Raw genomic sequence first — 25,390 nt, 5'->3', positions numbered from 1 at the left:
TGCTGAGTTATGGGGCTGGGGGAAATGATAAACTCTGTTCTCCATGCCTGTGCTGAGGTATGGGGCCTGGGGGGAATGATAACTTGTTCTCCATCTGTGCGAGGTATGGGGCTGGGCATGAAACTCTTGTCTCCATGGTTCACATTTGCTGAGGTATGGTGCTGGGGAATGATAACTCTGGCCTCCATGGTTTGCTGAGGGATGGGACTGGGGGAATGATAACTCTGTTCTCCATGCTGCTGACTGAGTTATGGGGCTGCTGGGGGAATGATAACTCCTGTTGTCTCCATGGTTTGCTGAGGGTATGGTGCTGGGGGTGAATGATAACTCCTGTTTCCCATGCTAGTGCCTGAGTTGATGGGGCTGGGGGAAATGATAACTCTGTTCTCCATGGTTTTGCTGAGGTATGGTTGCTGGGGGTAATGATAACTCTGGCCTCCATGGGTTGCTGAGGGCTGGGACTGGGGGAATGATAACTCTGTTCTCCATGCTGTGCTGAGTTATGGGGCCTGGGGTGAATGATAACTCTGTTTCTCCATGGGTTTGCTGAGGTATGTGCTGGGGACTGATAACTCTGTTCTCCAGGCCTGTGCCTGAGTTATGGGGCTGGGGGAATGATAACTCTGTTCTCCATGGTTTGCTGAGGTATGGTGCTGGGGGAATGATAACTCTGGCCTCCATGGTTTGCTGAGGTATGGTGCTGGGGGAATGATAACTCTGTTCTCCATGGTTTGCTGAGGTATGGTGCTGGGGGAATGATAACTCTGTTCTCCATGCTGTGCTGAGGTATGGGGCTTGGGGAATGATGACTATATTCTCCATGCTGTGCTGAGGGATGGGGCTGGGGGAATAATACCACTATCATATCCATTGACTGAGCTATGGATGCAAAGACTGTCAGTCCTAGATATTTTCATGAAAGGTGTACAATATATATTGTAAAGCATTAAAAGAGAGTTAAATATGAGGTTATTGTAGCCTAAGGCAGCTTATGCCCATAAGGTGTTTATACTCTTCAAAACCAATGGCTGTACAAATTACCATTGAACAGCAGTGGGTCTCACGGATTGTGCTTTTACGAAACCAAGCAAATTGTAATAATGTAGAATCTTTAATTCTGCTAAGTGGCGGAATAGTTTCAGAATACACAGAAAATGTATTATAATGTCATGGAATAGAAGAATCCTCTGACATTTCTTTTTAAATAAATGGTTGTGTTCAACCTTGGCTTCACACATTTAAAATGTTTGTTGTTTAGCAGATGCTCTTATCCAGAGTGACTTATAGTTAGTGCATTCATCTAAAGGTAGCTAGGTGGGACACCACTTTTCTGATAGTAGCTATCAGAAAAGTCAGCGCTAGTAGGCTAAAGGTCAAGTGCGAGTGTTAGTTCACGAAAGGCAAGGGTGATATTTATTATATTTATTTTTGTTATGGGGGGTTAGTGGGATTAGTTAAGATACTCTTTGAAATTGTAGTTTTTTTCTTCGGATGGTGGGCAGGGACTCTGCTGTCCTAGCGTCAGGGGGAAGGGGGTTCCACCGTTGGGATGCCAGGACAGAGAACAGCTTTGACTGGAGCGGGAGCTGACCTCCCGTCAGGATGGGAGGGTCAAGAGACCGGAGGTGGCAGAACAGAGAACAGCTTTGACTGGAGCGGGAGCTGACCTCCCGTCAGGATGGGAGGGTCAAGAGACCGGAGGTGGCAGGACAGAGAACAGCTTTGACTGGAGCGGGAGCTGACCTCCCGTCAGGATGGGAGGGTCAAGAGACCGGAGGTGGCAGGACAGAGAACAGCTTTGACTGGAGCGGGAGCTGACCTCCCGTCAGGATGGGAGGGTCAAGAGACCGGAGGTGGCAGGACAGAGAACAGCTTTGACTGGAGCGGGAGCTGACCTCCCGTCAGGATGGGAGGGCCAAGAGACCGGAGGTGGCAGAACAGAGTGCTCGGTTTGGGGTGTAGGGTTTAAGCCTAGCCTGAAAGTAGGGAGGGGCAGTTCCCCTGGCTGCTCCGTAGGCAAGCACCATGGTCTTGTAGTGGATGTGAACTTCGACTGGAAGCCAGTGTGCGGAAGAGGGGGGAGACATGGGAGAATTTGGAAATGTTGAACACCAGGTGGGTTGCGGCGTAAGTTGCAGGGGTTTGATGGCACAAGTGGGGAGCCCAGCCAACAGTGAGTTGCAGTAGTCCAGACAGGAGATGACAAGTACCTGGATTAGGACCTGCGCTGCTTCCTGTGTGAGGTAAGGTCATACTCTGCAGATATTGTAGAGCATGAATCTGCAGTCACTGGTTTGATGTTTGCAGAGAACAACAGGGTGTTGTCCAGGGTCACGCCAAGATTCTTTGCACTCTGGGAGGGGGACACTGTTGAGTTGTCAACCGTGATGGAGAGGTCTTGGAGTGGCTAGGCCTTCCTCGGGAGGAAGAGCATCTCTGTCTTGTCGAGGTTGAGCTTGAGATGGTGGCCTGACATCCAAGCAGAGATGTGAGTCGCCACCTGGGTCTCAGAAGGGGGAAGGTAGTTGAGTGTCATACACATAACAATGATAGGAGAGACCATGTGAGGATATGACGGAGCCAAGTGAATAGAGACCAATTGAGAGGGCCTAGAACCAAGCCCTGGGAGACACCAGTAGCGAGAGCATGTTGGGCAGACACAGATCCTCTCCACGTCACCTAGTAGGAGTGGCCCGCCATGAATGATGCAATCCAAGAATGTGCAGAGCCTGAGACACCCAGCCCTGAGAGGGTTGAGAGGAGGATCTGATGGTTCACGGTTGTCCAAGGCAGCAGATAGATCTAGGAGGATGAGAACAGAGAGAGAGAGTCAGCTTTGGCAGTGCGGAGAACATCCGTGACACAGAGGAGAGCGGTCTCGGTTGAGTGACCAGTCTTGAAGCCTGACTGGTTAGGGTCAAGAAGATCATTCTGGGAGTGATAGCGAGAGAGTTGGTCAGAGTTTGGAAAGAAAAGAAAGAAGGAATACCGGTCTGTAGAGGGTTTGTATGTTGGTATCTTGAGGAGGGGAGGGGACGCAGCCAGTGGTCAGGGATGAGTTGATGAGGGAAGTGAGGAATGTGCAAAGATCTCCAGAGATAGTCTGAAGAAGGGAAGATTGAAAGGGGTTGAGTGGGCAGGTTGTCAGGGGGCCGGACATCACTAGTCACAGGATTTCATCTGGAGACAGAGGGGAGAAAGAGGTCAAGGCGTAGGGTAGTTCTGTGTGAGTGGGACCAGTGGACTCAATAGACAGAGTAAATGGAAAGCGGATGTTGTCGACCTTCTTTTCAAAGTGGTAGACAAAGTGGTCCACAGAGCCTTAGGAGGGAGGGGGAGAAGGTGGAGGGTTAAGGAAGGAGGAGAATGTGGCAGAGAGTTTCCTACCGTTACACCCACCCACAGCTGAAGCCAATTTAATACCCCGCTCTTTTAATATAATTTTTTGCACCCGAGTTTCATATTTAGACAAATTAAGTCGGACGCTCTTTTGTGCAGGGAGATGAAATGGCTCGGGAAAAAGCCACGTGTTTCAGTTAATTAACTTTTCTGTTTACAGAGTCGACGGCTCGGATACTAGGTTGTTTCATGGAGTAGTTTGAACTGTGAGTCACAATGGATGGCCCATGACGTGGCATGTTCTGTAGCCAAGATGAATTAAAGATAGTTGTAGAGACTGTGGCCTAGTAGTCACACACCTGGAGCTATCGAATGTATCTCATCCCAGAGACCGGGGTTCAATCCCTGCGTCTGCCTCCTCATCTCTATCTGTATTCTCTCAATAAAGCAATAACAAATAAAAAGAGGAATGGAATTCTATATTCATTTAATAGATGTAAAGTCCCCTTTAGAGGACCTGCATGGTTCTGGTACCGGTTCCGACTGACATTTCCTCTTATAAGTTGATCTGTAGACACTGCAGATTGAAATGGTTTGCATTGAGCAGTAGCCCTGTATATCTCTTCTGCCTGTTTCACGTAGAATGTGAAATCTGATGCCACTTGAAGCTGGGCTGTCCCTCCTATCGTTTCATTTGCTCTTGCAACTGTCCATCAACTCCTGGCTGAACCTGACGTCACAGCAACTGGCGAAGCACATGCCTGCAATCCTTACAGTGGGTCTTGTTTTTGTCACTCTAACACATTCAGAGATAGATTTATAGCCAACTTTATCAAAGTAATTTATAGATTTTAAACAAAAAACACTTTCTGGTTGTCGTAGACGGATATGAGATGAAAGGAGAGTTCTTAACGAATTCAGGAAGCCAATCTAGAGCTTTGTGTGATGCTCTGTGTGATGCTCTGTGTGACGTTCTGTGTGATGCTCTGTGGGACGTTCTGTGTCACACAGAGGAAGACCTGTGTGATGTTCTGTGTCACACAGAGGAAGACCTGTGTGACGTTCTGTGTCACACAGAGGAAGACCTGTGTGACGTTCTGTGTCACACAGAGGAAGACCTGTGTGACGTTCTGTGTCACACAGAGGAAGACCTGTGTGACGTTCTGTGTGAAGTTCTGTGGGACGTTCTGTGTGACGCTCTGTGTGACGTTCACAGCGGTGGGGGCAAACATTTTGATCAAGAGAGACCTTTAGAAAAGATGCACAATTTCTCTACCACTGAAAATATGAATATGTATTTTACAGTTATAATGAATGGGAAATCTTATAGTGGTTTTATAGTTGGATTATAATATATTTAGAAAGCATATAAGGGATTTCAAGCCTCATTCATACAGTTTTGTTGAATAGGAAATGCATCATATAAAATATTTCAGATTTGTACTGGGTCCAATAGCTGGTGTCCTCCAAAGTGACTACATCTCAGAAATGTCTAACTATTTTGACCAGAAGGAAAGCATTTAGTTACATTTAAGAGGAATAAAGCATTTAGTTACATTGAAGAGGAATAAAGCATTTAGTTACATTGAAGAGGAATAAAACATTTAGTTACATTGAAGAGGAATAAAGCATTTAGTTACATTGAAGAGGAATAAAGCATTTAGTTACATTGAAGACGAATAAAGCATTTAGTTACATTGAAGAGGAATAAAACATTTAGTTACATTGAAGAGGAATAAAACATTTAGTTACATTTAAGAGGAATTAAGCATTTAGTTACATTGAAGAGGAATAAAACATTTAGTTACATTGAAGAGGAATAAAGCATTTCGTTACATTGAAGAGGAATAAAACATTTAGTTACATTGAAGAGGAATAATGCATTTAGTTACATTTAAGAGGAATAAAGCATTTAGTTACATTTAAGAGGAATAAAACATTTAGTTACATTGCAGAGGAATAATGCATTTAGTTACATTTAAGAGGAATAAAACATTTAGTTACATTGAAGAGGAATGAAGCTAGTCATGCAGCAGCGTATGAAGCACACGCAGGTCTATACATGTAGAGACATGTCTGTCTATCTGCTTGACAGTGGTGTCTGGTTATAACCAGTCTATACATGTAGAGACATGTCTGTCTATCTGCTTGACACTTTTTTTTATTAATCAATTAGGTTGTTCACTACAGTGGCTGGTTATAACTAGCGTATTAAGTCAGGTGTCTGGTTATAACCAGTCTCTTAAGTCAGATGTCAGCGGTGTCTGGTTATAACCAGTCTATTAAGTCAGGTGTCTGTGGTGTCTGGTTATAACTAGTTTATTAAATCAGGTGTCTGTGGTGTCTGGTTATAACCAGTCTATTAAGTCAGGTGTCTGGTTATAACCAGTCTCTTAAGTCAGATGTCAGCGGTATCTGGTTATAACCAGTCTATTAAGTCAGGTGTCTGTGGTGTCTGGTTATAACCAGTCTATTAGGTCAGGTGTCTGTGGTGTCTGGTTATAACTAGTTTATTAAATCAGATGTCTGTGGTGTCTGGTTATAACCCGTCTATTAAGTCAGGTGTCTGCTAATAACCAGTCTCTTAAGTCAGGTGTCAGTGGTGTCTGGTTATAACCAGTCTATTAAGTCAGGTGTCTGGTTATAACCAGTCTATTAAGTCAGGTGTCTGTGGTGTCTGGTTATAACCAGTCTATTAAGTCAGGTGTCTGTGGTGTCTGGTTATAACTAGTTTATTAAATCAGATGTCTGTGGTGTCTGGTTATAACCCGTATATTAAGTCAGGTGTCTGCTAATAACCAGTCTCTTAAGTCAGGTGTCAGTGGTGTCTGGTTATAACCAGTCTATTAAGTCAGGTGTCTGGTTATAACCAGTCTATTAAGTCAGGTGTCTGTGGCGCCTAGTTATAACCAGTCTATTAAGTCAGGTGTCAGTGGTGTCTGGTTATAACCAGTCTATTAAGTCGGGTGTCTGGTTATAACCAGTCTATTAAGTCAGGTGTCTGTGGTATCTGGTTATAACCAGTCTATCAAGTCAGGTGTCAGTGGTGTCTGGTTATAACCAGTCTATTAAGTCAGGTGTCTGGTTATAACCAGTCTATTAAGTCAGGTGTCTGTGGCGTCTGGTTATAACCAGTCTCTTAAGTCAGGTGTCAGTGGTGTCCTGTTATAACCAGTCTATTAGGTCAGGTGTCTGGTTATAACCAGTCTATTAAGTCAGGTGTATGTGGTGTCTGGTTATAACCAGTCTATTAAGTCGGGTATCTGGTTATAACCAGTCTATTAAGTCAGGTGTCTGTGGTGTCTGGTTATAGCCAGTCTATTAAGTCAGGTGTCTGTGGCGTCTGGTTGTAACCAGTTTATTAAGTCAGGTGTCTGTGGTGTCTGGTTATAACCCGTCGCCTAAGTCAGGTGTCAGTGGTGTCTGGTTATAACCAGTATATTAAGTCAGGTGTCTTTGGCGTCTGGTTATAACCAGTCTATTAAGTCAGGTGTCTGGTTATAACCAGTCTATTAAGTCAGGTGTCTGTGGTGTCTGGTTATAACCAGTCTATTAAGTCAGGTGTCTGTGGTGTCTGGTTATAACTAGTTTATTAAATCAGATGTCTGTGGTGTCTGGTTATAACCCGTCTATTATGTCAGGTGTCTGCTAATAACCAGTCTCTTAAGTCAGGTGTCAGTGGTGTCTGGTTATAACCAGTCTATTAAGTCAGGTGTCTGGTTATAACCAGTATCTTAAGTCAGGTGTCTGGTTATAACCAGTCTCTTAAGTCAGGTGTCAGTGGTGTCTGTTTATAACCAGTCTCTTAAGTCAGGTGTCAGTGGTGTCTGTTTATAACCAGTCTATTAAGTCAGGTGTATGTGGTGTCTGGTTATACCCAGACTAATAAGTCATCAGTCTGTGGTGTCTGTTTATAACCAGTAGGCAATGCATAACCAGTCTGGTTATAACCAGTAGGCAATGCATTATCATACATAATAGAAGCTTAGATAAGCTTTTATTGGTTGGTAGATGGACTGCAGTCTGAGACTCATGTGTAACACAGACAGCTCTTTCAAAGGAGATTAGCGGGAGGCGAGCAAGAGCCTTGAAGTGGTCTGTAACTTGGTCGCAAAATAAGGTTCTCACAATCAACAAATGTGTGTATGTATGATATGATCACAATTCTAAGGAAGAAAAGCTTTTATTTTTATTACAATACACTTTATTTAAAAAGTTTTTGCTGTCATAATCAAATCAAATCAAATTGTATTTGTCACATGTGCCGAATACAACAGGTGTAGTAGACCTTACAGGGAAATGCTTACTTACAAGCCAACAATGCAGTTTAAAAAAATACCTACAACAAATACAGGGGGTACCGGTTAGTCGAGTTAATTGAGGTAATATGTACATGTAGGTAGAGTTATTAAAGTGACTATGCATAGATAATACCAGAGAGTAGCAGCAGTGTAGAAGAGGGGGGCAATGTAAATAGACTGGGTAGCCATTTGATTATCTGTTCACAGTCTTATGGCTTGGGGGTAGAAGCTGTTTAGAAGCCTCTTGGACCTAGACTTGGTACTCTGGTACTGCTTGCCATGCGGTGGCAGAGAGAACAGTCTATGACTAGGGTAGCTCGAGTCATTGACAATTTTTAGGGCCTTCCTCTGACACTGCCTGGTATAGAGGTCCTGGATGGCAGGAAGCTTGGCCCCAGTGATGTACTGGGCCGTACTCACTACCCTCTGGAGCGCCTTACGGTTGGAGGCCGAGTAGTTGCCATACCAGGCGGTGATGCAACCAGTCAGGATGCTCTCGATGGTGCAGCTGTAGACCCTTTTGAGGATCTGAGGACCCATGCCAAATCTTTTCAGTCTCCTGAGGGGGATTAGGTTTTGTCGTCCCCTCTTCACGACTGTGTTGGTGTGCTTGGACCATGTTAGTTTGTGGGTGATGTGGACGCCAAGGAACTTGAAGCTCACAACCTGCTCCACTGCAGCCCTGTCAATGAGAATGGGGGCGTGCTTGGTCCTCCTTTTCCTGTAGTCCACAATCATCTCCTTTGTCTTGATCACTTTGAGGGAGAGATTGTTGTCCTGGCACCACACAGCCAGGTCTCTGACCTCCTCCCTATAGGCTGTCTGATAGCCCTCCTGCTGACGTACCTTGGAATGATGGCTCACCACAGGGAGGATGAGACACATAAAGAGGCTGAGAAAGTGCCCAGTCCAGGTGAATCATTACTTTGTGTGAATTCTACCACCTTTGCCCACACCATGTCGTGAATCGGCATCTCTCTATATCTCTCTGTCTCTCTCTTACGTAAAGTAAAAGGACAGGTCGATTATGCAGCATTCACCACTAGACTGTAGCCTTGAATCTTTTAAATGTACTTCTATTGGTTTTGGCCCTTTTCTCTTAGCATGGATCAGACTGCCTTTCTCTGCTGTGCTCTGGGCATTATGAGTATGTCCCCTGGAAGAGAGCAGAGTGGAGAGTAGAGACCTTCAGCTGGATCAGACTGTGTTTCTCTGCTGTGCTCTGGGCATTATGAGTATGTCCCCTGGAAGAGAGCAGAGTGGAGAGTAGAGACCTTCAGCTGGATCAGACTGTGTTTCTCTGCTGTGCTCTGGGCATTATGAGTATGTCCCCTGGAAGAGAGCAGAGTGGAGAGTAGAGACCTTCAGCTGGATCAGACTGCGTTTCTCTGCTGTGCTCTGGGCATTATGAGTATGTCCCCTGGAAGAGAGCAGAGTGGAGAGTAGAGACCTTCAGCTGGATCAGACTGTGTTTCTCTGCTGTGCTCTGGGCATTATGAGTATGTCCCCTGGAAGAGAGCAGAGTGGAGAGTAGAGACCTTCAGCTGCATCAGTTAGAGAGGTGATCTGAGACTCACAGTGGCAATACGGTGTCCATATTAGGACAGCGTCATGCATCCATGGTGTGTATGGTGTCCATGGTGTCCATATTAGGACAGAATCATGCTTTCATGGTGTGTATGGTGTCCATATTAGGACAGAATAATGTGTTCATGGTGTGTATGGTGGTCATATTAGGACAGAATCACACAGCCGTAGTATCACAACTAAGCACTGAGATGCAGTGCCTTAGACCGCTGCGCCACACGGGAGCGTTAAATATGTGATCCACCTTGCTCATACATCAACTTTGTAAGTAGAGTTTAGTAAAGCTAGTCTGGGTACAGTGATAAAGGACTCTGAAGGACCTCAAAGTATTCAGGGCACGGTGACATCTTCTGCTAGTAAATCAGTGTGATGTCTTTGATTCCAGCCACCTCACCAGGAAATAAGGAGAAAGTGGGATTTCTCTCCTTTCTCTCTCCGTCTCCTCTCAAATGTCAGCTCATCTTCACTGTTCTCTCCTGTGCCACCCCGCCGTCCCTTCCTCTCTCTCTCTCTCTCTCTCTCTCTCTCTCTCTCTCTCTCTCTCTCTCTCTCTCTCTCTCTCTCTCTCTCTCTCTCTCTCTCTCTCTCTCTCTCTCTCTCTACCTTCTTCTCTCTCTCCCTGCTTCCTCTAGTCTATCCGAGAGGTGACAGGCTATGTGCTGGTAGCTCTGAACCAGTTTGACTACCTGCCCCTGGAGAACCTTCGCATTGTGCGGGGCACCAAGCTTTACGAGGGACGCTACGCCCTGGCCATCTTTCCTCCAATCCTTCACCTCTCCCTCTCTTTCTGTCTCTTGTTGTCTCTCTTTCTCTCTAAATGTATGTCTTTGGAGTCGTTCCCAGATTTCTGGCTGTAAAATGTCTGGGATCTGAGCACTCATGTACTGTATGTGCTTGTTTGAGAAGCTGGCATGTATAGTGGATAGTTCTGCTGCCCCTCCCCCTGTCTGGCTGTCTGTCTGTCTGTATGTCTGTCTGACTGACTGGGAAAAATTGTATATAATTCCCTTACTCTCTTGTAGTCTTACCGACGAGGCTAGCGCTTGTAGTCTTACCGACGAGGCTAGCTCTTGTAGTCTTACCGATGAGGCTAGCTCTTGTAGTCTTACCGACGAGGCTATTGCTTGTAGTCTTACTGACGAGGCTAGCTCTTGTAGTCTTACCGACGAGGCTAGCGCTTGTAGTCTTACCGACGAGGCTAGCGCTTGTAGTCTTACCGACGAGGCTAGCTCTTGTAGTCTTACCGACGAGGCTAGCTCTTGTAGTCTTACCAACGAGGCTAGCTCTTGTAGTCTTACCGACGAGGCTAGCTCTTGTAGTCTTACCGACGAGGCTAGCGCTTGTAGTCTTACCGACGAGGCTAGCTCTTGTAGTCTTACCGACGAGGCTAGCTCTTGTAGTCTTACCGACGAGGCTAGCTCTTGTAGTCTTACCGACGAGGCTAGCTCTTGTAGTCTTACCGACGAGGCTAGCTCTTGTGGTCTTACCGACGAGGTTAGCTCTCCGTCCCCCCCTCCCTTTTTTGTCTTCTTCCCTCTTTTTTTCCGATAATGAGGAAAGGGGGGTGTGCATGCTATGCATTATGCACTCCGTATCATCAAAAAATGAATGGGTACAGTCCTTATTTTTAATTCATTTGCAAGTCCACCACCCACTACTCCTTATCTAGGGGGATATCATATCTCAGCAGGGTAACACTATATTCAGCATGCTACTACACGTAATGCATTAAACAACAGTCTTACCTAACGCTAGCGCTCTCCGGCTCAGCCCACCTCAAGTCCACTGCATTGTGAAATGGATACCCCGTATCCATATACCCCGTATCCATATAAGCAGGAGGACAAGGATATACAACTGGCAATGAAAGTGTATATATGGCAGTTTTAACTGCCTTATAACATAATCTATGTTAATGACACTCCATATCAAATATTTAGACTGTGTGTTTACACAAGGAGCATGTAACTCTTAACCTTTCACAATTGTCCTGGTTCTCCTTATTCATTGATTATTAAATGTAATTTGTTGATTGACGAGAGACCACACACTTGGTTTCTCAGGTGCTACTCAGTCTCTGACTATAACCAGCAAACACTGTCACCTTTAAGGACCAGTATTATACACCTCTGGTTTAAACTACATTGAGGCACTTCCGGATATAGACTCACGTTCTATGCTGTTGCATCTGATTACATTGATTAGAAAAGCATCCCTGCTTCTCGTTCTGCTAATTAGGCAGTTCCACCCTCTACTCCAAGCTGGTAGTGGAATCCCCCTCCAATCAACCTCTCCAATGCTAATTGCCGCCTGGTGTGTTTCCCAGTATTTAGATATTTACTTGACATTTTGGAGGATGAAATCTCTTGAGATGAACCATTTAGTTTTCAAGAGTGTCTAAAAACAATTATAATATATATATACTTAGTAACAAGAGTAATACGGCAACAACTGTCTAATAATAATAACAATGAAATAATTATTATTCTTATTATAATAATAATAAAAAGACATTAACAGCATGAAAGAGTTGTTGTTCAACTACTAATAGGCTTACAACTATTAACAACAACATTTTTAACTACTAATACAACTAAATACCTATAATATGTATACACACATATCAGTGGAGGCTGGTGGGAGGAGCGATAGGAGGACAGGCTCGTTGTAATGGCTGGAATGGAATCAATGGAACAGAGTCAAACGTGTGGTTTCCATATGTTTGATGTGTTTGATACCGTTCAATGTATTCCATTCCAGCCATTACAGTGAGCCCGTCCTCCTATCGCTCACCCCCCCCCCCCCCCCACCAGCCTCCACTGACACATATTTACAAATATCTTCACATGGGGATGGTTCTATTAGTTAAAAACACAAAAGTTTGTTCTGAACTTTTGAAAAAGGGCTTTCTTAAATTCACTGTGTGATTTTAATGCCCTGATTTCTTTAGGTAAATGATTCCAATCAGTTGGGTCTTTGTATCTGAAAGATCTTACTCCGACATCATGATGTACCCGTGGAATGTGTAATGGCTGCTGTTGTGGAAAGCAGTAGTGTGGGTGTTGTAAAGTTAGCTGTCCTTAATATATACAGGGACATTGAGCTTGATACATCTACAAATAAATTGGTACCAATGCAGCTGTCTTCTATCTGGGATTGCCAGTCCATTTAGTGATTCAGACATTGTGCAATGATGCCTTATAACGGCATCCAAGAAGGAATCTGCAAAGATGGTTATAAATGACGTCTCATTCATAAAGTAAGGTCTTGGTTGTTTTGATAGATGATGTCACTACAGTCCAGGACAGGAAGCAGCAGTTGAGTTACTAAGGTCTTTCTAATGGATGCAGTATAACAACTCTTAGATCCGTATTGTAACCTAAGTTTATAGGTCATTGTTTTCCTAATATAATCAATATGCTTTCCAGAAGATAATTCAGAATCTATCCTCAAATCCAGATATTTCAAACAGTCAACACGTTCAAGCGTTGTTCCGTCACTTGCATGAATTGTGAAATTGCCAGCTGTGGAGTTTCTTCTGTGAAACAGCATAATGTAGGGTTTTGATTTAAAACCAAATTATTTGCAAGAAACCATTTTTGTTGATATCTATTTCATTAAGGAGAGGCAGTATATCAGTTGGTTTAATCTTTCAGAAGTGACATGTCTGATTTGGGGTGTTAATCTATCTCCTGGTAACAGATGCTGACTAAAAACACAAGCTGTGTTTTTAGTCAGATTATGTAATTTAGCATAATCTGCTGAATATGTTGATTATTTGACCTATTTAAAAGGTCATTTGTATATTTCCAGAACTGCTGTGTATTTTGTAATACTATCCATATACAGTAGGAGGCTTCTGCATTTCTAGTTGTAGTTTTTCTGGCCTTTCTTCATTTTCTATAGGAATCCCAATCAGTTGGCTCTTTGGTTCTACAGTACTTGGCCCAGGCTGTATCCATTTCTCTGAACAGAAGTCGTAAGGAATCTATATAAAAATGTTTTACAGTATCTTAAATTCATCAATTTGTGTGGTGCTTTAGGTATAATCATTTCCCAAACACAGTAGTCATAATAGCCCCAATAAGACACTCTATGCTGATGATTTGCTTATTTAAAACATTTTTATAATCCTCTCTCCCGCTTTCCCACTTTGCTTTTTAGTTTTTGTTCATGTGTCTTCTTTTTGCCACAGCAGACATCGTCCCGCTCGATAAAATTTCCCATTTGGAGCGGAGCCAAATGGCTCGGCGAGCCCCTAAAGAGAGTACTGAATCCAGCTTCCCCATCTGGTTTATATGCCCCTGTGCCCGTGTGCAGAAAGCAAATCGAACCATTCCGTGTCTCTCTCCCTCCCTCTCTCTCTCTCTCTCCTTCTCCTTCCCCCTCTCCCTCTCCCTCTCCCTCTCCCTCTCCCTCTCCCTCTCCCTCTCCCTCTCCCTCTCCCTGTCTCTCTCTCTCTACCTCCCTCTCCCTGTCTCTCTGTCTCTGTCTCTGTCTCTGTCTCTGTCTCTGTCTCTCTGCTCGAAGGGTGCGTCTCAATGGTCTAAAGTGGCTTCCTCTCCTTGGCTCCTTTCTTTCATCTAAGCTGATCTGAAAACTCAGTCACTGTCAGTGCAGATGGAAGCTAGCTCTCATCTAGCCAGTTATGGCAGTTTGTACTGAAAAAGGAAAGGAGACAAGGACAGGAAGGAAGCCACTTTAGACTACTGAGATTAATCCTCTGACTTACCCAGAAGGAAAGGAGACAAGGAAGCCACTTTAGACTACTGAGATTCTTCCTCTGACTCAGCCAGAAGGAAAGGAGACAAGGAAGCCACTTTAGCTACTGCGATTCTTCCTCTGACTCACCCTTAAGGAAAGGAGACAAAGAAGCCACTTTATACTGTTGAGACTGATCCCTCTGAATCACCTAGTTGTGGTATAGTGCTCATTCACTCAGCAACAGGAGGTAAAGAACAGAGTGTGCAGCGGTGTGTCATCAACAACATGTTCAATTGGTTCTGCCTCCAATCAAATTGACTCGTTGTTGATAGTCATCCACAACCTCCAATGACCAATTACACAACTGGTCATCAAGCAATTCATTTCCTTTCTGTATGTACTGGACCTCAACAAAGATTGCTTCACAGGTTCCATGTAGTGGAATGGTGAACAAAAGCTTCCGTTTATCACATTATTTTGATTGCTTTATTGTTCATTATAGCTAATTGTCTGCTGACAGTAGAATGGTGGATGTGAGTGTAAAGGCAGTGGGACCTGTACAGTATGTGTTCATTTTTTATGCTGATTGTTTAACCAACCCACTCACACCACCCTGCTGTGGCAGACATACTACCACAATTATCCCATGGGGGAATGTGCATGAAGAGAATGGGGAATTAAAGGGATAGTCCACACAACTAGCCTATTTACCTCATAGTGATACTTAGAAAATTACTCCATTGACCTGAGGACTCAGTACCCCCATAATATAACCTGTCTATTCCATTGACCTGAGGACTCAGTTACCCCAAAATAAAACCTGTCTATTCCATTGACCTGAGGACTCAGTTACCCCAAAATAAAACCTGTCTATTCCATTGACCTGAGGACTCAGTTACCCCAAAATATAACCTGTCTATTCCATTGACCTGAGGACTCAGTTACCCCAAAATGAAACCTGTCTATTCCATTGATCTGAGGACTCAGTTACCCCAAAATATAACCTGTCTATTCCATTGACCTGAGGACTCAGTTACCCCAAAATAAAACCTGTCTATTCCATTGACCTGAGGACTCAGTTACCCCCATAATATAACCTGTCTATTCCATTGAACTGAGGACTCAGTTACCCCAAAATATAACCTGTTTATTCCATTGACCTGAGGACTCAGTTACCCCAAAATTAAACCTGTCTATTCCATTGACCTGAGGACTCAGTTACCCCAAAATAAAACAGGTAGTTTGACGCATTGTGCAGACCGCACCACCCTCTGGAGAGCCTTGCAGTTGTGGGCGGTGCAGTTGCCGTACCAGGCGGCGATACAGCCCGACAGGATGCTCTCAATTGTGCATCTATAAAAGTTTGTGAGGGTTTTAGGTGACAAGCCAAATTTCTTCAGCCTACTGAGGTTGAAGAAGCACTGTTGCACCTTCTTCACCTCACTGTCTGTGAGGGTGGACCATTTCAGTTTGTTCGTGATGTGTACGCCAAGGAACTTCAAACTTTTCTGAATTCCATGATCATCTCCTTTGTTTTGTTGATACTGAGTGAGAGGTTGTTTTCCTGACACCCCACTCCGAGTGCCCTCACCTCCTCCCTGTAGGCTGTCTCATCTACTGTTGATGATTGAGTTGGAGGCGTGCATGGCCACGCAGTCATGGGTGAACAGGCTGAGCACGCACCCTTGTGGGGCCCCAGTGTTGAGGATCAGCGAAGTGGAGATGTTGTTTCCTACCTTCACCACCTAGGGGGCGGCCCTTCAGAAAGTCCAGGACCCAATTTCACAGGGTGGGGTTGAGATCCAGGGCCTCAAGCTTAATGATGAGCTTGGAGGGTACTATGGTGTTGAATGCTGAGCTATAGTCAATGAACAGCATTCTTACATAGGTATCCCGCTTGTCCAGATGGGATAGGGCAGTGTGCGGTGTGATGGCGAGTTCATCATATGTGGACCTATTGGGGCTGTACGTAAATTGAAGTGGTTCTAGGGTGACAGGTAAGGTGGAGGTGATATGATCCTTGACTAGTCTCTCAAAGCACTTCATGATGACAGAAGTGAGTGCTACAGGGCAATAGTCCTTTAGTTCAGTTACCTTTGCCTTCTTGGGTACAGGAACAATGGTGGCCATCTTGAAGCATGTGGGGACAGCAGACTAGGATAGTGAGAGATCGAATATGTCCGTAAGCACACCAGCCAGCTGGTCTGCGCATGCTCTGAGAATGCGGCTAGGGATTCCGTTTGGGCCGGTAGCCTTGCGAGGGTTAATACGTTTAAATGTCTTACTCACATCGGCCACGGAGAAGGAGACCCCACAGTCCTTGATAGCGGGCTGCGTCGGTGGCACTGTATTATCCTCAAAGCGGGCAAAGAAGGTGTTTAGTTTGTCTGGAATCAAGACGTCGGTGTCCGTGAATTGGCTGGTTTTCCTTTTGTTGTCTATGATTGTCTGTAGACCCTGCCACATATGCCTCGTGTCTGAGCCGTTGAATTGCGACTCCACTTTGTCTCTATACTGACATTTTGCTTGTTTGATTGCCTTGTGGAGGGAATAACTACACTGTTTGTATTCGGCCATATTCCCAGTCCCAGTGGTTAAATGCGGTGGTTCGCTCTTTCAGTTTTTCGTGAAATAACGGTTTCTGGTTAGGGTAGGTTTTAATAGTCACAGTGGGTACCACATCTCCTATACACTTCCTTATTAACTCACTCACCAAATCAGCGTATTTGTCAATATTATTCTCTGAGGCTCCCCGGAACATATGATCAAAACAATCTTGAAGCGTGGATTCCGATTGGTCAGACCAGCGTTGAATAGTCCTTAGCACTGGTACATCCTGTTTGAGTTTCTGCCTATAGGAATGGAGTCGTGGTCAGATTTGCAGAAAGGAGGGTGGGGGAGGGCCTTGTATGCATTGCGGAATTTAGAGTAGCAGTGATCCATTGTATTTCCAGCGCGAGTGCTACTGTCAATATGCTGATAGAATTTAGGTAGCCTTGTTCTCAAATTGACTTTGTCAAAATACCCAGCTACATTAAATGCAGTCTCAGGATATATGGTTTCCGGTTTGCATAAAATCCAGTGAAGTTCCCTGAGGGCCATCGTGGTATCGGCTTGAGGGGGGATGTACACGGCTGTGACATTAACTGAGGAGAATTCTCTTGGGAGATAATACGGTAGGCATTTGATTGTGAGGAATTCTGAACAGGTGAACAAAAGGACTTGAGTTCCTGTATGTTAATACAATTACACCATGAGTCGGTAATCATGAAACATACACCCCCGCAATTCTTCTTCCCGGAGAGATGTTTAATCCTGCAGCGCGACGCACAAATAATCGAGGTGGCTGTACCGACTCCATCCCGAGAGAGCCATGTTTCCGTGAAACAGAATATGTTACAATCACTGATGTCTCTCTGGAAAGCATCCGTTGCCCTAATTTCGTGTACCTTGTTATCTAGAGATCGGACATTAACGAGTAATATACTCGGAAGCAGTGGGTGGTGTGCGCGCCTCCGTGGTATAAATACTTTCTGAGGGCACTATATATCTTGATTAGATAAGTACAGTATTCAACCAGTAAATACATGTTAAAATCACCTTTGGCAGCAATTACAGCTATGAGTCTTTCTGGGTAAGTCTCTAAGAGCTTTGCACAAATGGATTGCACAATATTTGCCCATTATTCTTTAAAAAATGATTCAAGCTCTGTCAAGTTGTTTGTTGATCATTGCTAGACAGCCATTTTCAAGTCATAGATTTTCAAGATGATTTAAGTCAAACCTGTGTCTACGCCACTCAGGAACATTCAATGTTGTCGGTGTATATTTGGCCTTCAATTTTAAATAATAGTTTTTTAGGTAATTGTCCTGCTAAAAGGTGCATTTGTCTCCCAGTGTCTGTTGAAATGGATTTAGAATAGGATTTGACCTGTTCCGTTTAGCTCTATTCCGTTTCTTTTTATCCCAGAAAACTCCCTAGTTCTTGTGAATGAAAAGCATACCCATAACATGATGCAGCCACCACCATGCTTGAAAATATGATATGAGTCGTGTTCAGTGATGTGTTGCGTTTGCCCCAAACATAACGCTTTGTATTCAGGTGAAAGAGTTCATTTATTTTTTTGCAGCATTACTTAAGTGCCTTATTGCAAACAGGATGCATGTTTTGGAACAGGCTTCCTTCTTTTCACTCTTCCATTTATGTTAGTATTGTCTAGTAACTACAATGTTGTTGATCAATCCTCAGTTATTTCCTATCGCAGCCATTAAATTCTGTAACTGTTTTATAGTCAATCCCTGAGCAGTTTCCTTCCTCTCCGGCAACTGAGTTAGGAAGGGCGCCTGTATTGTTGTAGTGACTGGGTGTATTGATACACCATCCGAAGTGTAATTAATAACTGCACCATGCTCAAAGGGATATTCAATGTCTGTTGTTTTTACCCATCTACCAATAGGTACCTTTCTTTTGCGAATCATTGGAAAACCTCCCTGGTCTTTATGGTTGAATCTGTGAATCTGTGGGAAATTCACTGCTCGACTGAGGGACCTAAGAGATAATTGTATGTCGGATACAGAGATGAGGTAGTCATTCAAAAATCATGTTAAACACTATTATTGCACACAGTGAGTCCGTGCAACTTATTATGTGACTTGTTAAGTAACATTTTACTCCTGAACTTATTCAGGCTTGTCATAACAAAATGGTTGAATGCTTATTGACTCAAGACATTTCACCTTTTCATTTTTTATTATTTTGTAAACATTTCTAAAAACATATTTCCACTTTGACATTATGGGGTATTGTGTGTAGATCAGTGACAACATCTCAATTAAACCCATTTTAAATTCAGGCTGTAACACGATACAATGTGGAAAAAGTCAGGTGGTGTGAATACTTTCTGAAGGCACTATATTTAAGTAAGCAAACCCAAATCTTTGGTTGCTGACATTCCAAGTTCATAGACTGCTCTCTAGGTGTCTATTATAAAAGATGCATATAAAGGCAATCATTTGTCATTCTAGTAAGATCGCCCCAGGCAATTGCACCCAAAGACGCATCAATAATATATCATTTTATGATTTAAACACATCCATTTTTTTTCTCTATTTTGAAATATTGATGGAACCAACAAAAAGGTATTTAGATCCAACATAAGAACCCACATCTAAGGTGATAAATCAACAAAGGACTGATACAGTCGCTCTATATGGACATAACAAGAGAGGGGATCGAAAAGAGGACATCTTCACGAGGTTTCATAGGTCAGCATTGCTAGGACCTTCTTTTCTAAAGAACTCCCGTTGGAAGTCAGTATAGTATGGAAATAGGCAAAGTATTGAGACTTTGCCTGGACGTATTTATTTTATACTTCTGCTTCAAGGCCGTGTGTACTTCAGAGGAATTCTTGATGATTATTATTTCCCCACTGACTGTACAAATAGACCCGAAACTCAAAACACACATACTTTCTTGACTCATGGAAAATAAAACGGAATAGAAAAATAGAGAAAAAACACAAAGCCTCTGGGAGTGGTGTTGGGCCCCTCTCTGCTTCACACGGCGCTTGTGATGTCATCTGAAAAAACTGCTGTAATTACACAAAGATCAAATGGAGGAGCCGCTGTGGCTAATGCTAATAGCCGCGCTCTCTCCGTCCTGTTGTGGGAGCGGAGCGTGATGGAGGGAGGAGTCCTCCATTAATAATGAATGGAATGATTAAAACATATCTCCCATCTTCAAATGCGCTGCATGCCGAGCATTGCTGTGTGGAGAAAATATATCGCAGCAGCCTTAGATCAGCAAAGAGAGAGAGTCAGAGAGCTTTATAAAAGGCACCAGCAGAACTAAACATCTCTATGCTGTGTTTCTGTATAGTGATTCACCAAAGCAGTGCAAACTACATGCCCTTGTAACAATTTGTATATTACATAACATGTCACGTATCCGCTCAGATGCAGATCGTTAAACCAAATCCTAGTTCCTCTGCTTCAGTACACAGTCATGGACTTTTCCTCGTTTTCTTAACCCCGGGACACTTTCACACTCCTACCAGACATGATGTAAGATACAGGTCATGTGATCGCAACACTCCTCCTCACTCTAGTTCAGAATGGGCTGCGGAAGAACACATTTAATGACATTGCAAATATATGACAGGTGACCATAACAATGTGACACAGAGAAAGTCTCAACACCTCTACAGCACCTGCACAGGGTATTCCCTCCGTCCGTCTTTCCCTCCCTCTCTCCCTCCCTCTCTCCCTCCCTCTCTCCATCCCTCCCTTTCTCCCTCCCTCTTACAGCCCGTTCAGGTCTTTCCCTCTTTCCCAGCGGGCTCGTGGCAATGCCCACGCTCAGATGTGATATCCGCCTTGGGAACCGCACGGCTGCCATTGGAGCTTTAGCTCAAAGCCTTCTATCGGGTCAGTCCTGGAGCTTTAGCTCAAAGCCTTCTATCGGGTCATCCCTGGAGCTTTAGCTCAAAGCCTTCTATCGGGTCAGTCCTGGAGCTTTAGCTCAAAGCCTTCTATCGGGTCAGCCCTGGAGCTTTAGCTCAAAGCCTTCTATCGGGTCAGTCCTGGAGCTTTAGCTCAAAGCCTTCTATCGGGTCAGTCCTGGAGCTTTAGCTCAAAGCCTTCTATCGGGTCAGTCCTGGAGCTTTAGCTCAAAGCCTTCTATCGGGTCAGTCCTGGAGCTTTAGCTCAAAGCCTTCTATCGGGTCAGTCCTGGAGCTTTAGCTCAAAGCCTTCTATCGGGTCAGTCCTGGAGCTTTAGCTCAAAGCCTTCTATCGGGTCAGTCCTGGAGCTTTAGCTCAAAGCCTTCTATCGGGTCAGTCCTGGAGCTTTGAGATTTGTTTCCATTAGTGGGTCCACGTGTATCAGGAGGAGGGCCCTAAACGATCTCTAATAGAATAGTAATAGTCCAATTCAAATCCAAACTGTTGGAGAATAGAGTCATAAGAAGAAACAATGCTTCACTGTCCTAATGATTACGGAGGACACCTAAACAAATTCACTCCTTAGAGGTAAGGCCTTTAAGGATGAGTGTTAACAGTCTCTCACTACTCAGTTCTCTCTCACTCTCTTGTTGCTCTGTCATTCTCTCTCAGTTCTCTCTCACTCTCTTGTTGCTCTGTCATTCTCTCTCAGTTCTCTCTCACTCTCTTGTTTCTCTGTCATTCTCCCTCAGTTCTCTCTCACTCTCTTGTTGCTCTGTCGTTCTCTCTCAGTTCTCTCTCACTCTCTTGTTGCTCTGTCGTTCTCTCTCAGTTCTCTCTCACTCTCTTGTTTCTCTGTCGTTCTCTCTCAGTTCTCTCTCACTCTCTTGTTTCTCTGTCGTTCTCTCTCAGTTCCCTCTCACTCTCTTGTTTCTCTGTCGTTCTCTCTCAGTTCTCTCTCACTCTCTTGTTTCTCTGTCGTTCTTCAAAACACTCCACACCAAGGAGACTCCCAAGGCTCCAGAGGTGATTTTAGATGAACTAAAAGCAACACTAAGACCTAGAATGGATGGGGCAGAGAGACAAAGGGTGTGTTCCAAATGGCACCTTGTTCCCTGTAGGACCTGGTCTAAAGTAGTTCACTATATAGGGACTAGTGTTTCCTGTGGGACCTGGTCTAAAGTAGTTCACTATATAGGGACTAGTGTTTCCTGTAGGACCTGGTCTAAAGTAGTTCACTATATAGGGACTAGTGTTCCCTGTGGGACCTGGTCTAAAGTAGTTGACTATATAGGGACTAGTGTTTCCTGTGGGACCTGGTCTAAAGTAGTTCACTATATAGGGACTAGTGTTTCCTGTAGGACCTGGTCTAAAGTAGTTCACTATATAGGGACTAGTGTTCCCTGTGGGACCTGGTCTAAAGTAGTTGACTATATAGGGACTAGTGTTTCCTGTGGGACCTGGTCTAAAGTAGTTCACTATATAGGGACTAGTGTTCCCTGTAGGACCTGGTCTAAAGTAGTTCATTATATAGGGACTAGTGTTCCCTGTAGGACCTGGTCTAAAGTAGTTCACTATATAGGGACTAGTGTTCCCTGTGGGACCTGGTCTAAAGTAGTTCACTATATAGGGACTAGTGTTCCCTGTGGGACCTGGTCTAAAGTAGTTCACTATATAGGGACTAGTGTTCCCTGTAGGATCTGGTCTAAAGTAGTTCACTATATAGGGACTAGTGTTCCCTGTGGGACCTGGTCTAAAGTAGTTCACTATATAGGGACTAGTGTTCCCTGTAGGACCTGGTCTAAAGTAGTTCACTATATAGGGACTAGTGTTCCCTGTGGGACCTGGTCTAAAGTAGTTCACTATATAGGGACTAGTGTTCCCTGTAGGACCTGGTCTAAAGTAGTTCACTATATAGGGACTAGTGTTCCCTGTAGGACCTGGTCTAAAGTAGTTCACTATATAGGGACTAGTGTTTCCTGTAGGACCTGGTCTAAAGTAGTTCACTATATAGGGACTAGTGTTCCCTGTGGGACCTGGTCTAAAGTAGTTCACTATATAGGGACTAGTGTTCCCTGTAGGATCTGGTCTAAAGTAGTTCACTATATAGGGACTAGTGTTCCCTGTGGGACCTGGTCTAAAGTAGTTCACTATATAGGGACTAGTGTTCCCTGTAGGACCTGGTCTAAAGTAGTTCACTATATAGGGACTAGTGTTCCCTGTGGGACCTGGTCTAAAGTAGTTCACTATATAGGGACTAGTGTTCCCTGTAGGACCTGGTCTAAAGTAGTTCACTATATAGGGACTAGTGTTCCCTGTAGGACCTGTTCTAAAGTAGTTCACTATATAGGGACTAGTGTTCCCTGTAGGACCTGTTCTAAAGTAGTTCACTATATAGGGACTAGTGTTCCCTGTAGGACCTGGTCTAAAATAGTTCACTATATAGGGACTAGTGTTCCCTGTAGGACCTGGTCTAAAGTAGTTCACTATATAGGGACTAGTGTTCCCTGTAGGACCTGTTCTAAAGTAGTTCACTATATAGGGACTATAGGGACTAGTGTTCCCTGTAGGACCTGGTCTAAAGTAGTTCACTATATAGGGACTAGTGTTCCCTGTAGGACCTGGTCTAAAGTAGTTCACTATATAGGGACTAGTGTTCCCTGTAGGACCTGGTCTAAAGTAGTTCACTATATAGGGACTAGTGTTCCCTATGGAACACAACCAAACACCTGGTGTAACTGGAGGCTCAGTCCTTCAGTTTGAAGGGCCAACAGATGTATTGTGACAGGCTGTAATTGCCTATTCTAAAGGCTAGCTTGTTCATCCAACCTACCCATGGGGTGTGTTTTACTCGTTATGACATTGGGATATATTTGTGTGTGTGTGTGTGTGTGTGTGTGTGTGTGTGTGTGTGTGTGTGTGTGTGTGTGTGTGTGTGTGTGTGTGTGTGTGTGTGTGTGTGTGTGTGTGTGTGTGTGTGTGTGTGTGTGTGTGTGTGACTATTTGTGTGCGTGTCTGCATTCATTAGTGTGTTCAGCAATCAACACTTCTGGGTCTCTCTATCCTGCCTGACATTGCCTTGTTCCATGTAGACCCTTTCATCAACTACACCGTACATACTGTACTCCTCTATGACTGCTTCATCACTAACACAGACTCCTCTATGGCTGCCTCATCACTAACACAGACTCCTCTATGACTGCCTCATCACTAACACAGACTCCTCTACAGCTGCCTCATCACTAACACAGACTCCTCTACAGCTGCCTCATTACTAACACAGACTCCTCTAGTCTCTCCTGTGGTCCAGTCATCACTAACACAGACTCCTCTAGTCTCTCCTGTGGTCCAGTCATCACTAACACAGACTCCTCTAGTCTCTCCTGTGGTCCAGTCATTACTAACACAGACTCCTCTAGTCTCTCCTGTGGTCCAGTCATTACTAACACAGACTCCTCTAATCTCTCCTGTGGTCCAGTCATTACTAACACAGACTCCTCTAGTCTCTCCTGAGGTCCAGTCATCATTAACACAGACTCCTCTTGTCTCTCCTGTGGTTCAGTCATCACTAACACAGACTCCTCTCTCCTGTGGTCCAGTCATCACTAACACAGACTCCTCTAGTCTCTCCTGTGGTCCAGTCATCACTAACACAGACTCCTCTAGTCTCTCCTGTGGTCCAGTCATCACTAACACAGACTCCTCTAGTCTCTCCTGTGGTCCAGTCATCACTAACACAGACTCCTCTAGTCTCTCCTGTGGTTCAGTCATCACTAACACAGACTCCTCTAGTCTCTCCTGTGGTCCAGTCATCATTAACACAGACTCCTCTAGTCTCTCCTGTGGTTCAGTCATCATTAACTCAGACTCCTCTAGTCTCTCCTGTGGTCCAGTCATCACTAACACAGACTCCTCTAGTCTCTCCTGTGGTCCAGTCATCACTAACACAGACTCCTCTAGTCTCTCCTGTGGTCCAGTCATTACTAACACAGACTCCTCTAGTCTCTCCTGTGGTTCAGGCATCACTAACACAGACTCCTCTAGTCTCTCCTGTGGTCCAGTCATCACTAACACAGACTCCTCTAGTCTCTCCTGTGGTCCAGTCATCACTAACACAGACTCCTCTAGTCTCTCCTGTGGTCCAGTCATCACTAACACAGACTCCTCTAGTCTCTCCTGTGGTCCAGTCATTACTAACACAGACTCCTCTCTGCTATGGTCCAGTCATTACTAACACAGACTCCTCTCTCCTGTGGTCCAGTCATCACTAACACAGACTCCTCTCTCCTGTGGTCCAGTCATTACTAACACAGACTCCTCTAGTCTCTCCTGTGGTCCAGTCATTACTAACACAGACTCCTCTCTCCTGTGGTCCAGCCTTCACAAACACAGACTCCTCTAGTCTCTCCTGTGGTCCAGTCATTACTAACACAGACTCCTCTAGTCTCTCCTGTGGTCCAGTCATTACTAACACAGACTCCTCTAGTCTCTCCTGTGGTCCAGTCATCACTAACACAGACTCCTCTGGTCTCTCCTGTGGTTCAGTCATCACTAACACAGACTCCTCTAGTCTCTCCTGTGGTTCAGTCATCACTAACACAGACTCCTCTAGTCTCTCCTGTGGTCCAGTCATTACTAACACAGACTCCTCTAGTCTCTCCTGTGTTTCAGTCATCACTAACACAGACTCCTCTCTCCTGTGGTCCAGTCATCACTAACACAGACTCCTCTAGTCTCTCCTGTGGTCCAGTCATCACTAACACAGACTCCTCTCTCCTGTGGTCCAGTCATCACTAACACAGACTCCTCTCTCCTGTGGTCCAGTCATTACTAACACAGACTCCTCTCTCCTGTGGTCCAGTCATCACTAACACAGACTCCTCTCTCCTGTGGACCAGTCATTACTAACACAGACTGCTCTCTGCTGTGGTCCAGTCATTACTAACACAGACTCCTCTCTCCTGTGGACCAGTCATTACTAACACAGACTCCTCTCTCCTGTGGTCCAGTCATCACTAA

General features: G+C 44.5%; 1 protein-coding gene across 1 annotated transcript in view; it reads left to right on the top strand.

Annotated features, from left to right (window-relative positions):
• The first annotated feature begins 4,284 nt into the window (after positions 1–4,284).
• LOC120050848 (receptor tyrosine-protein kinase erbB-4-like) overlaps positions 4,285–25,390 on the top strand; it is a 175,957-nt gene continuing 154,851 nt past the window's right edge. The window contains exons 1-4 of the mRNA XM_038997377.1: positions 4,285–4,557; positions 9,860–9,985; positions 15,747–15,783; positions 16,330–16,353. Of these exons, the coding sequence (XP_038853305.1) occupies positions 4,285–4,557; positions 9,860–9,985; positions 15,747–15,783; positions 16,330–16,353 (460 nt within the window). The remainder of the gene's footprint in view (positions 4,558–9,859; positions 9,986–15,746; positions 15,784–16,329; positions 16,354–25,390) is intronic.

The sequence above is a fragment of the Salvelinus namaycush genome, chromosome 7 (assembly GCF_016432855.1).
Source record: "Salvelinus namaycush isolate Seneca chromosome 7, SaNama_1.0, whole genome shotgun sequence".
Lineage (NCBI taxonomy): Eukaryota > Metazoa > Chordata > Actinopteri > Salmoniformes > Salmonidae > Salvelinus > Salvelinus namaycush.
The sequence above is the reverse complement of the archived record's forward strand: the minus strand, read 5'-3'. Positions and strand labels throughout refer to the sequence as shown.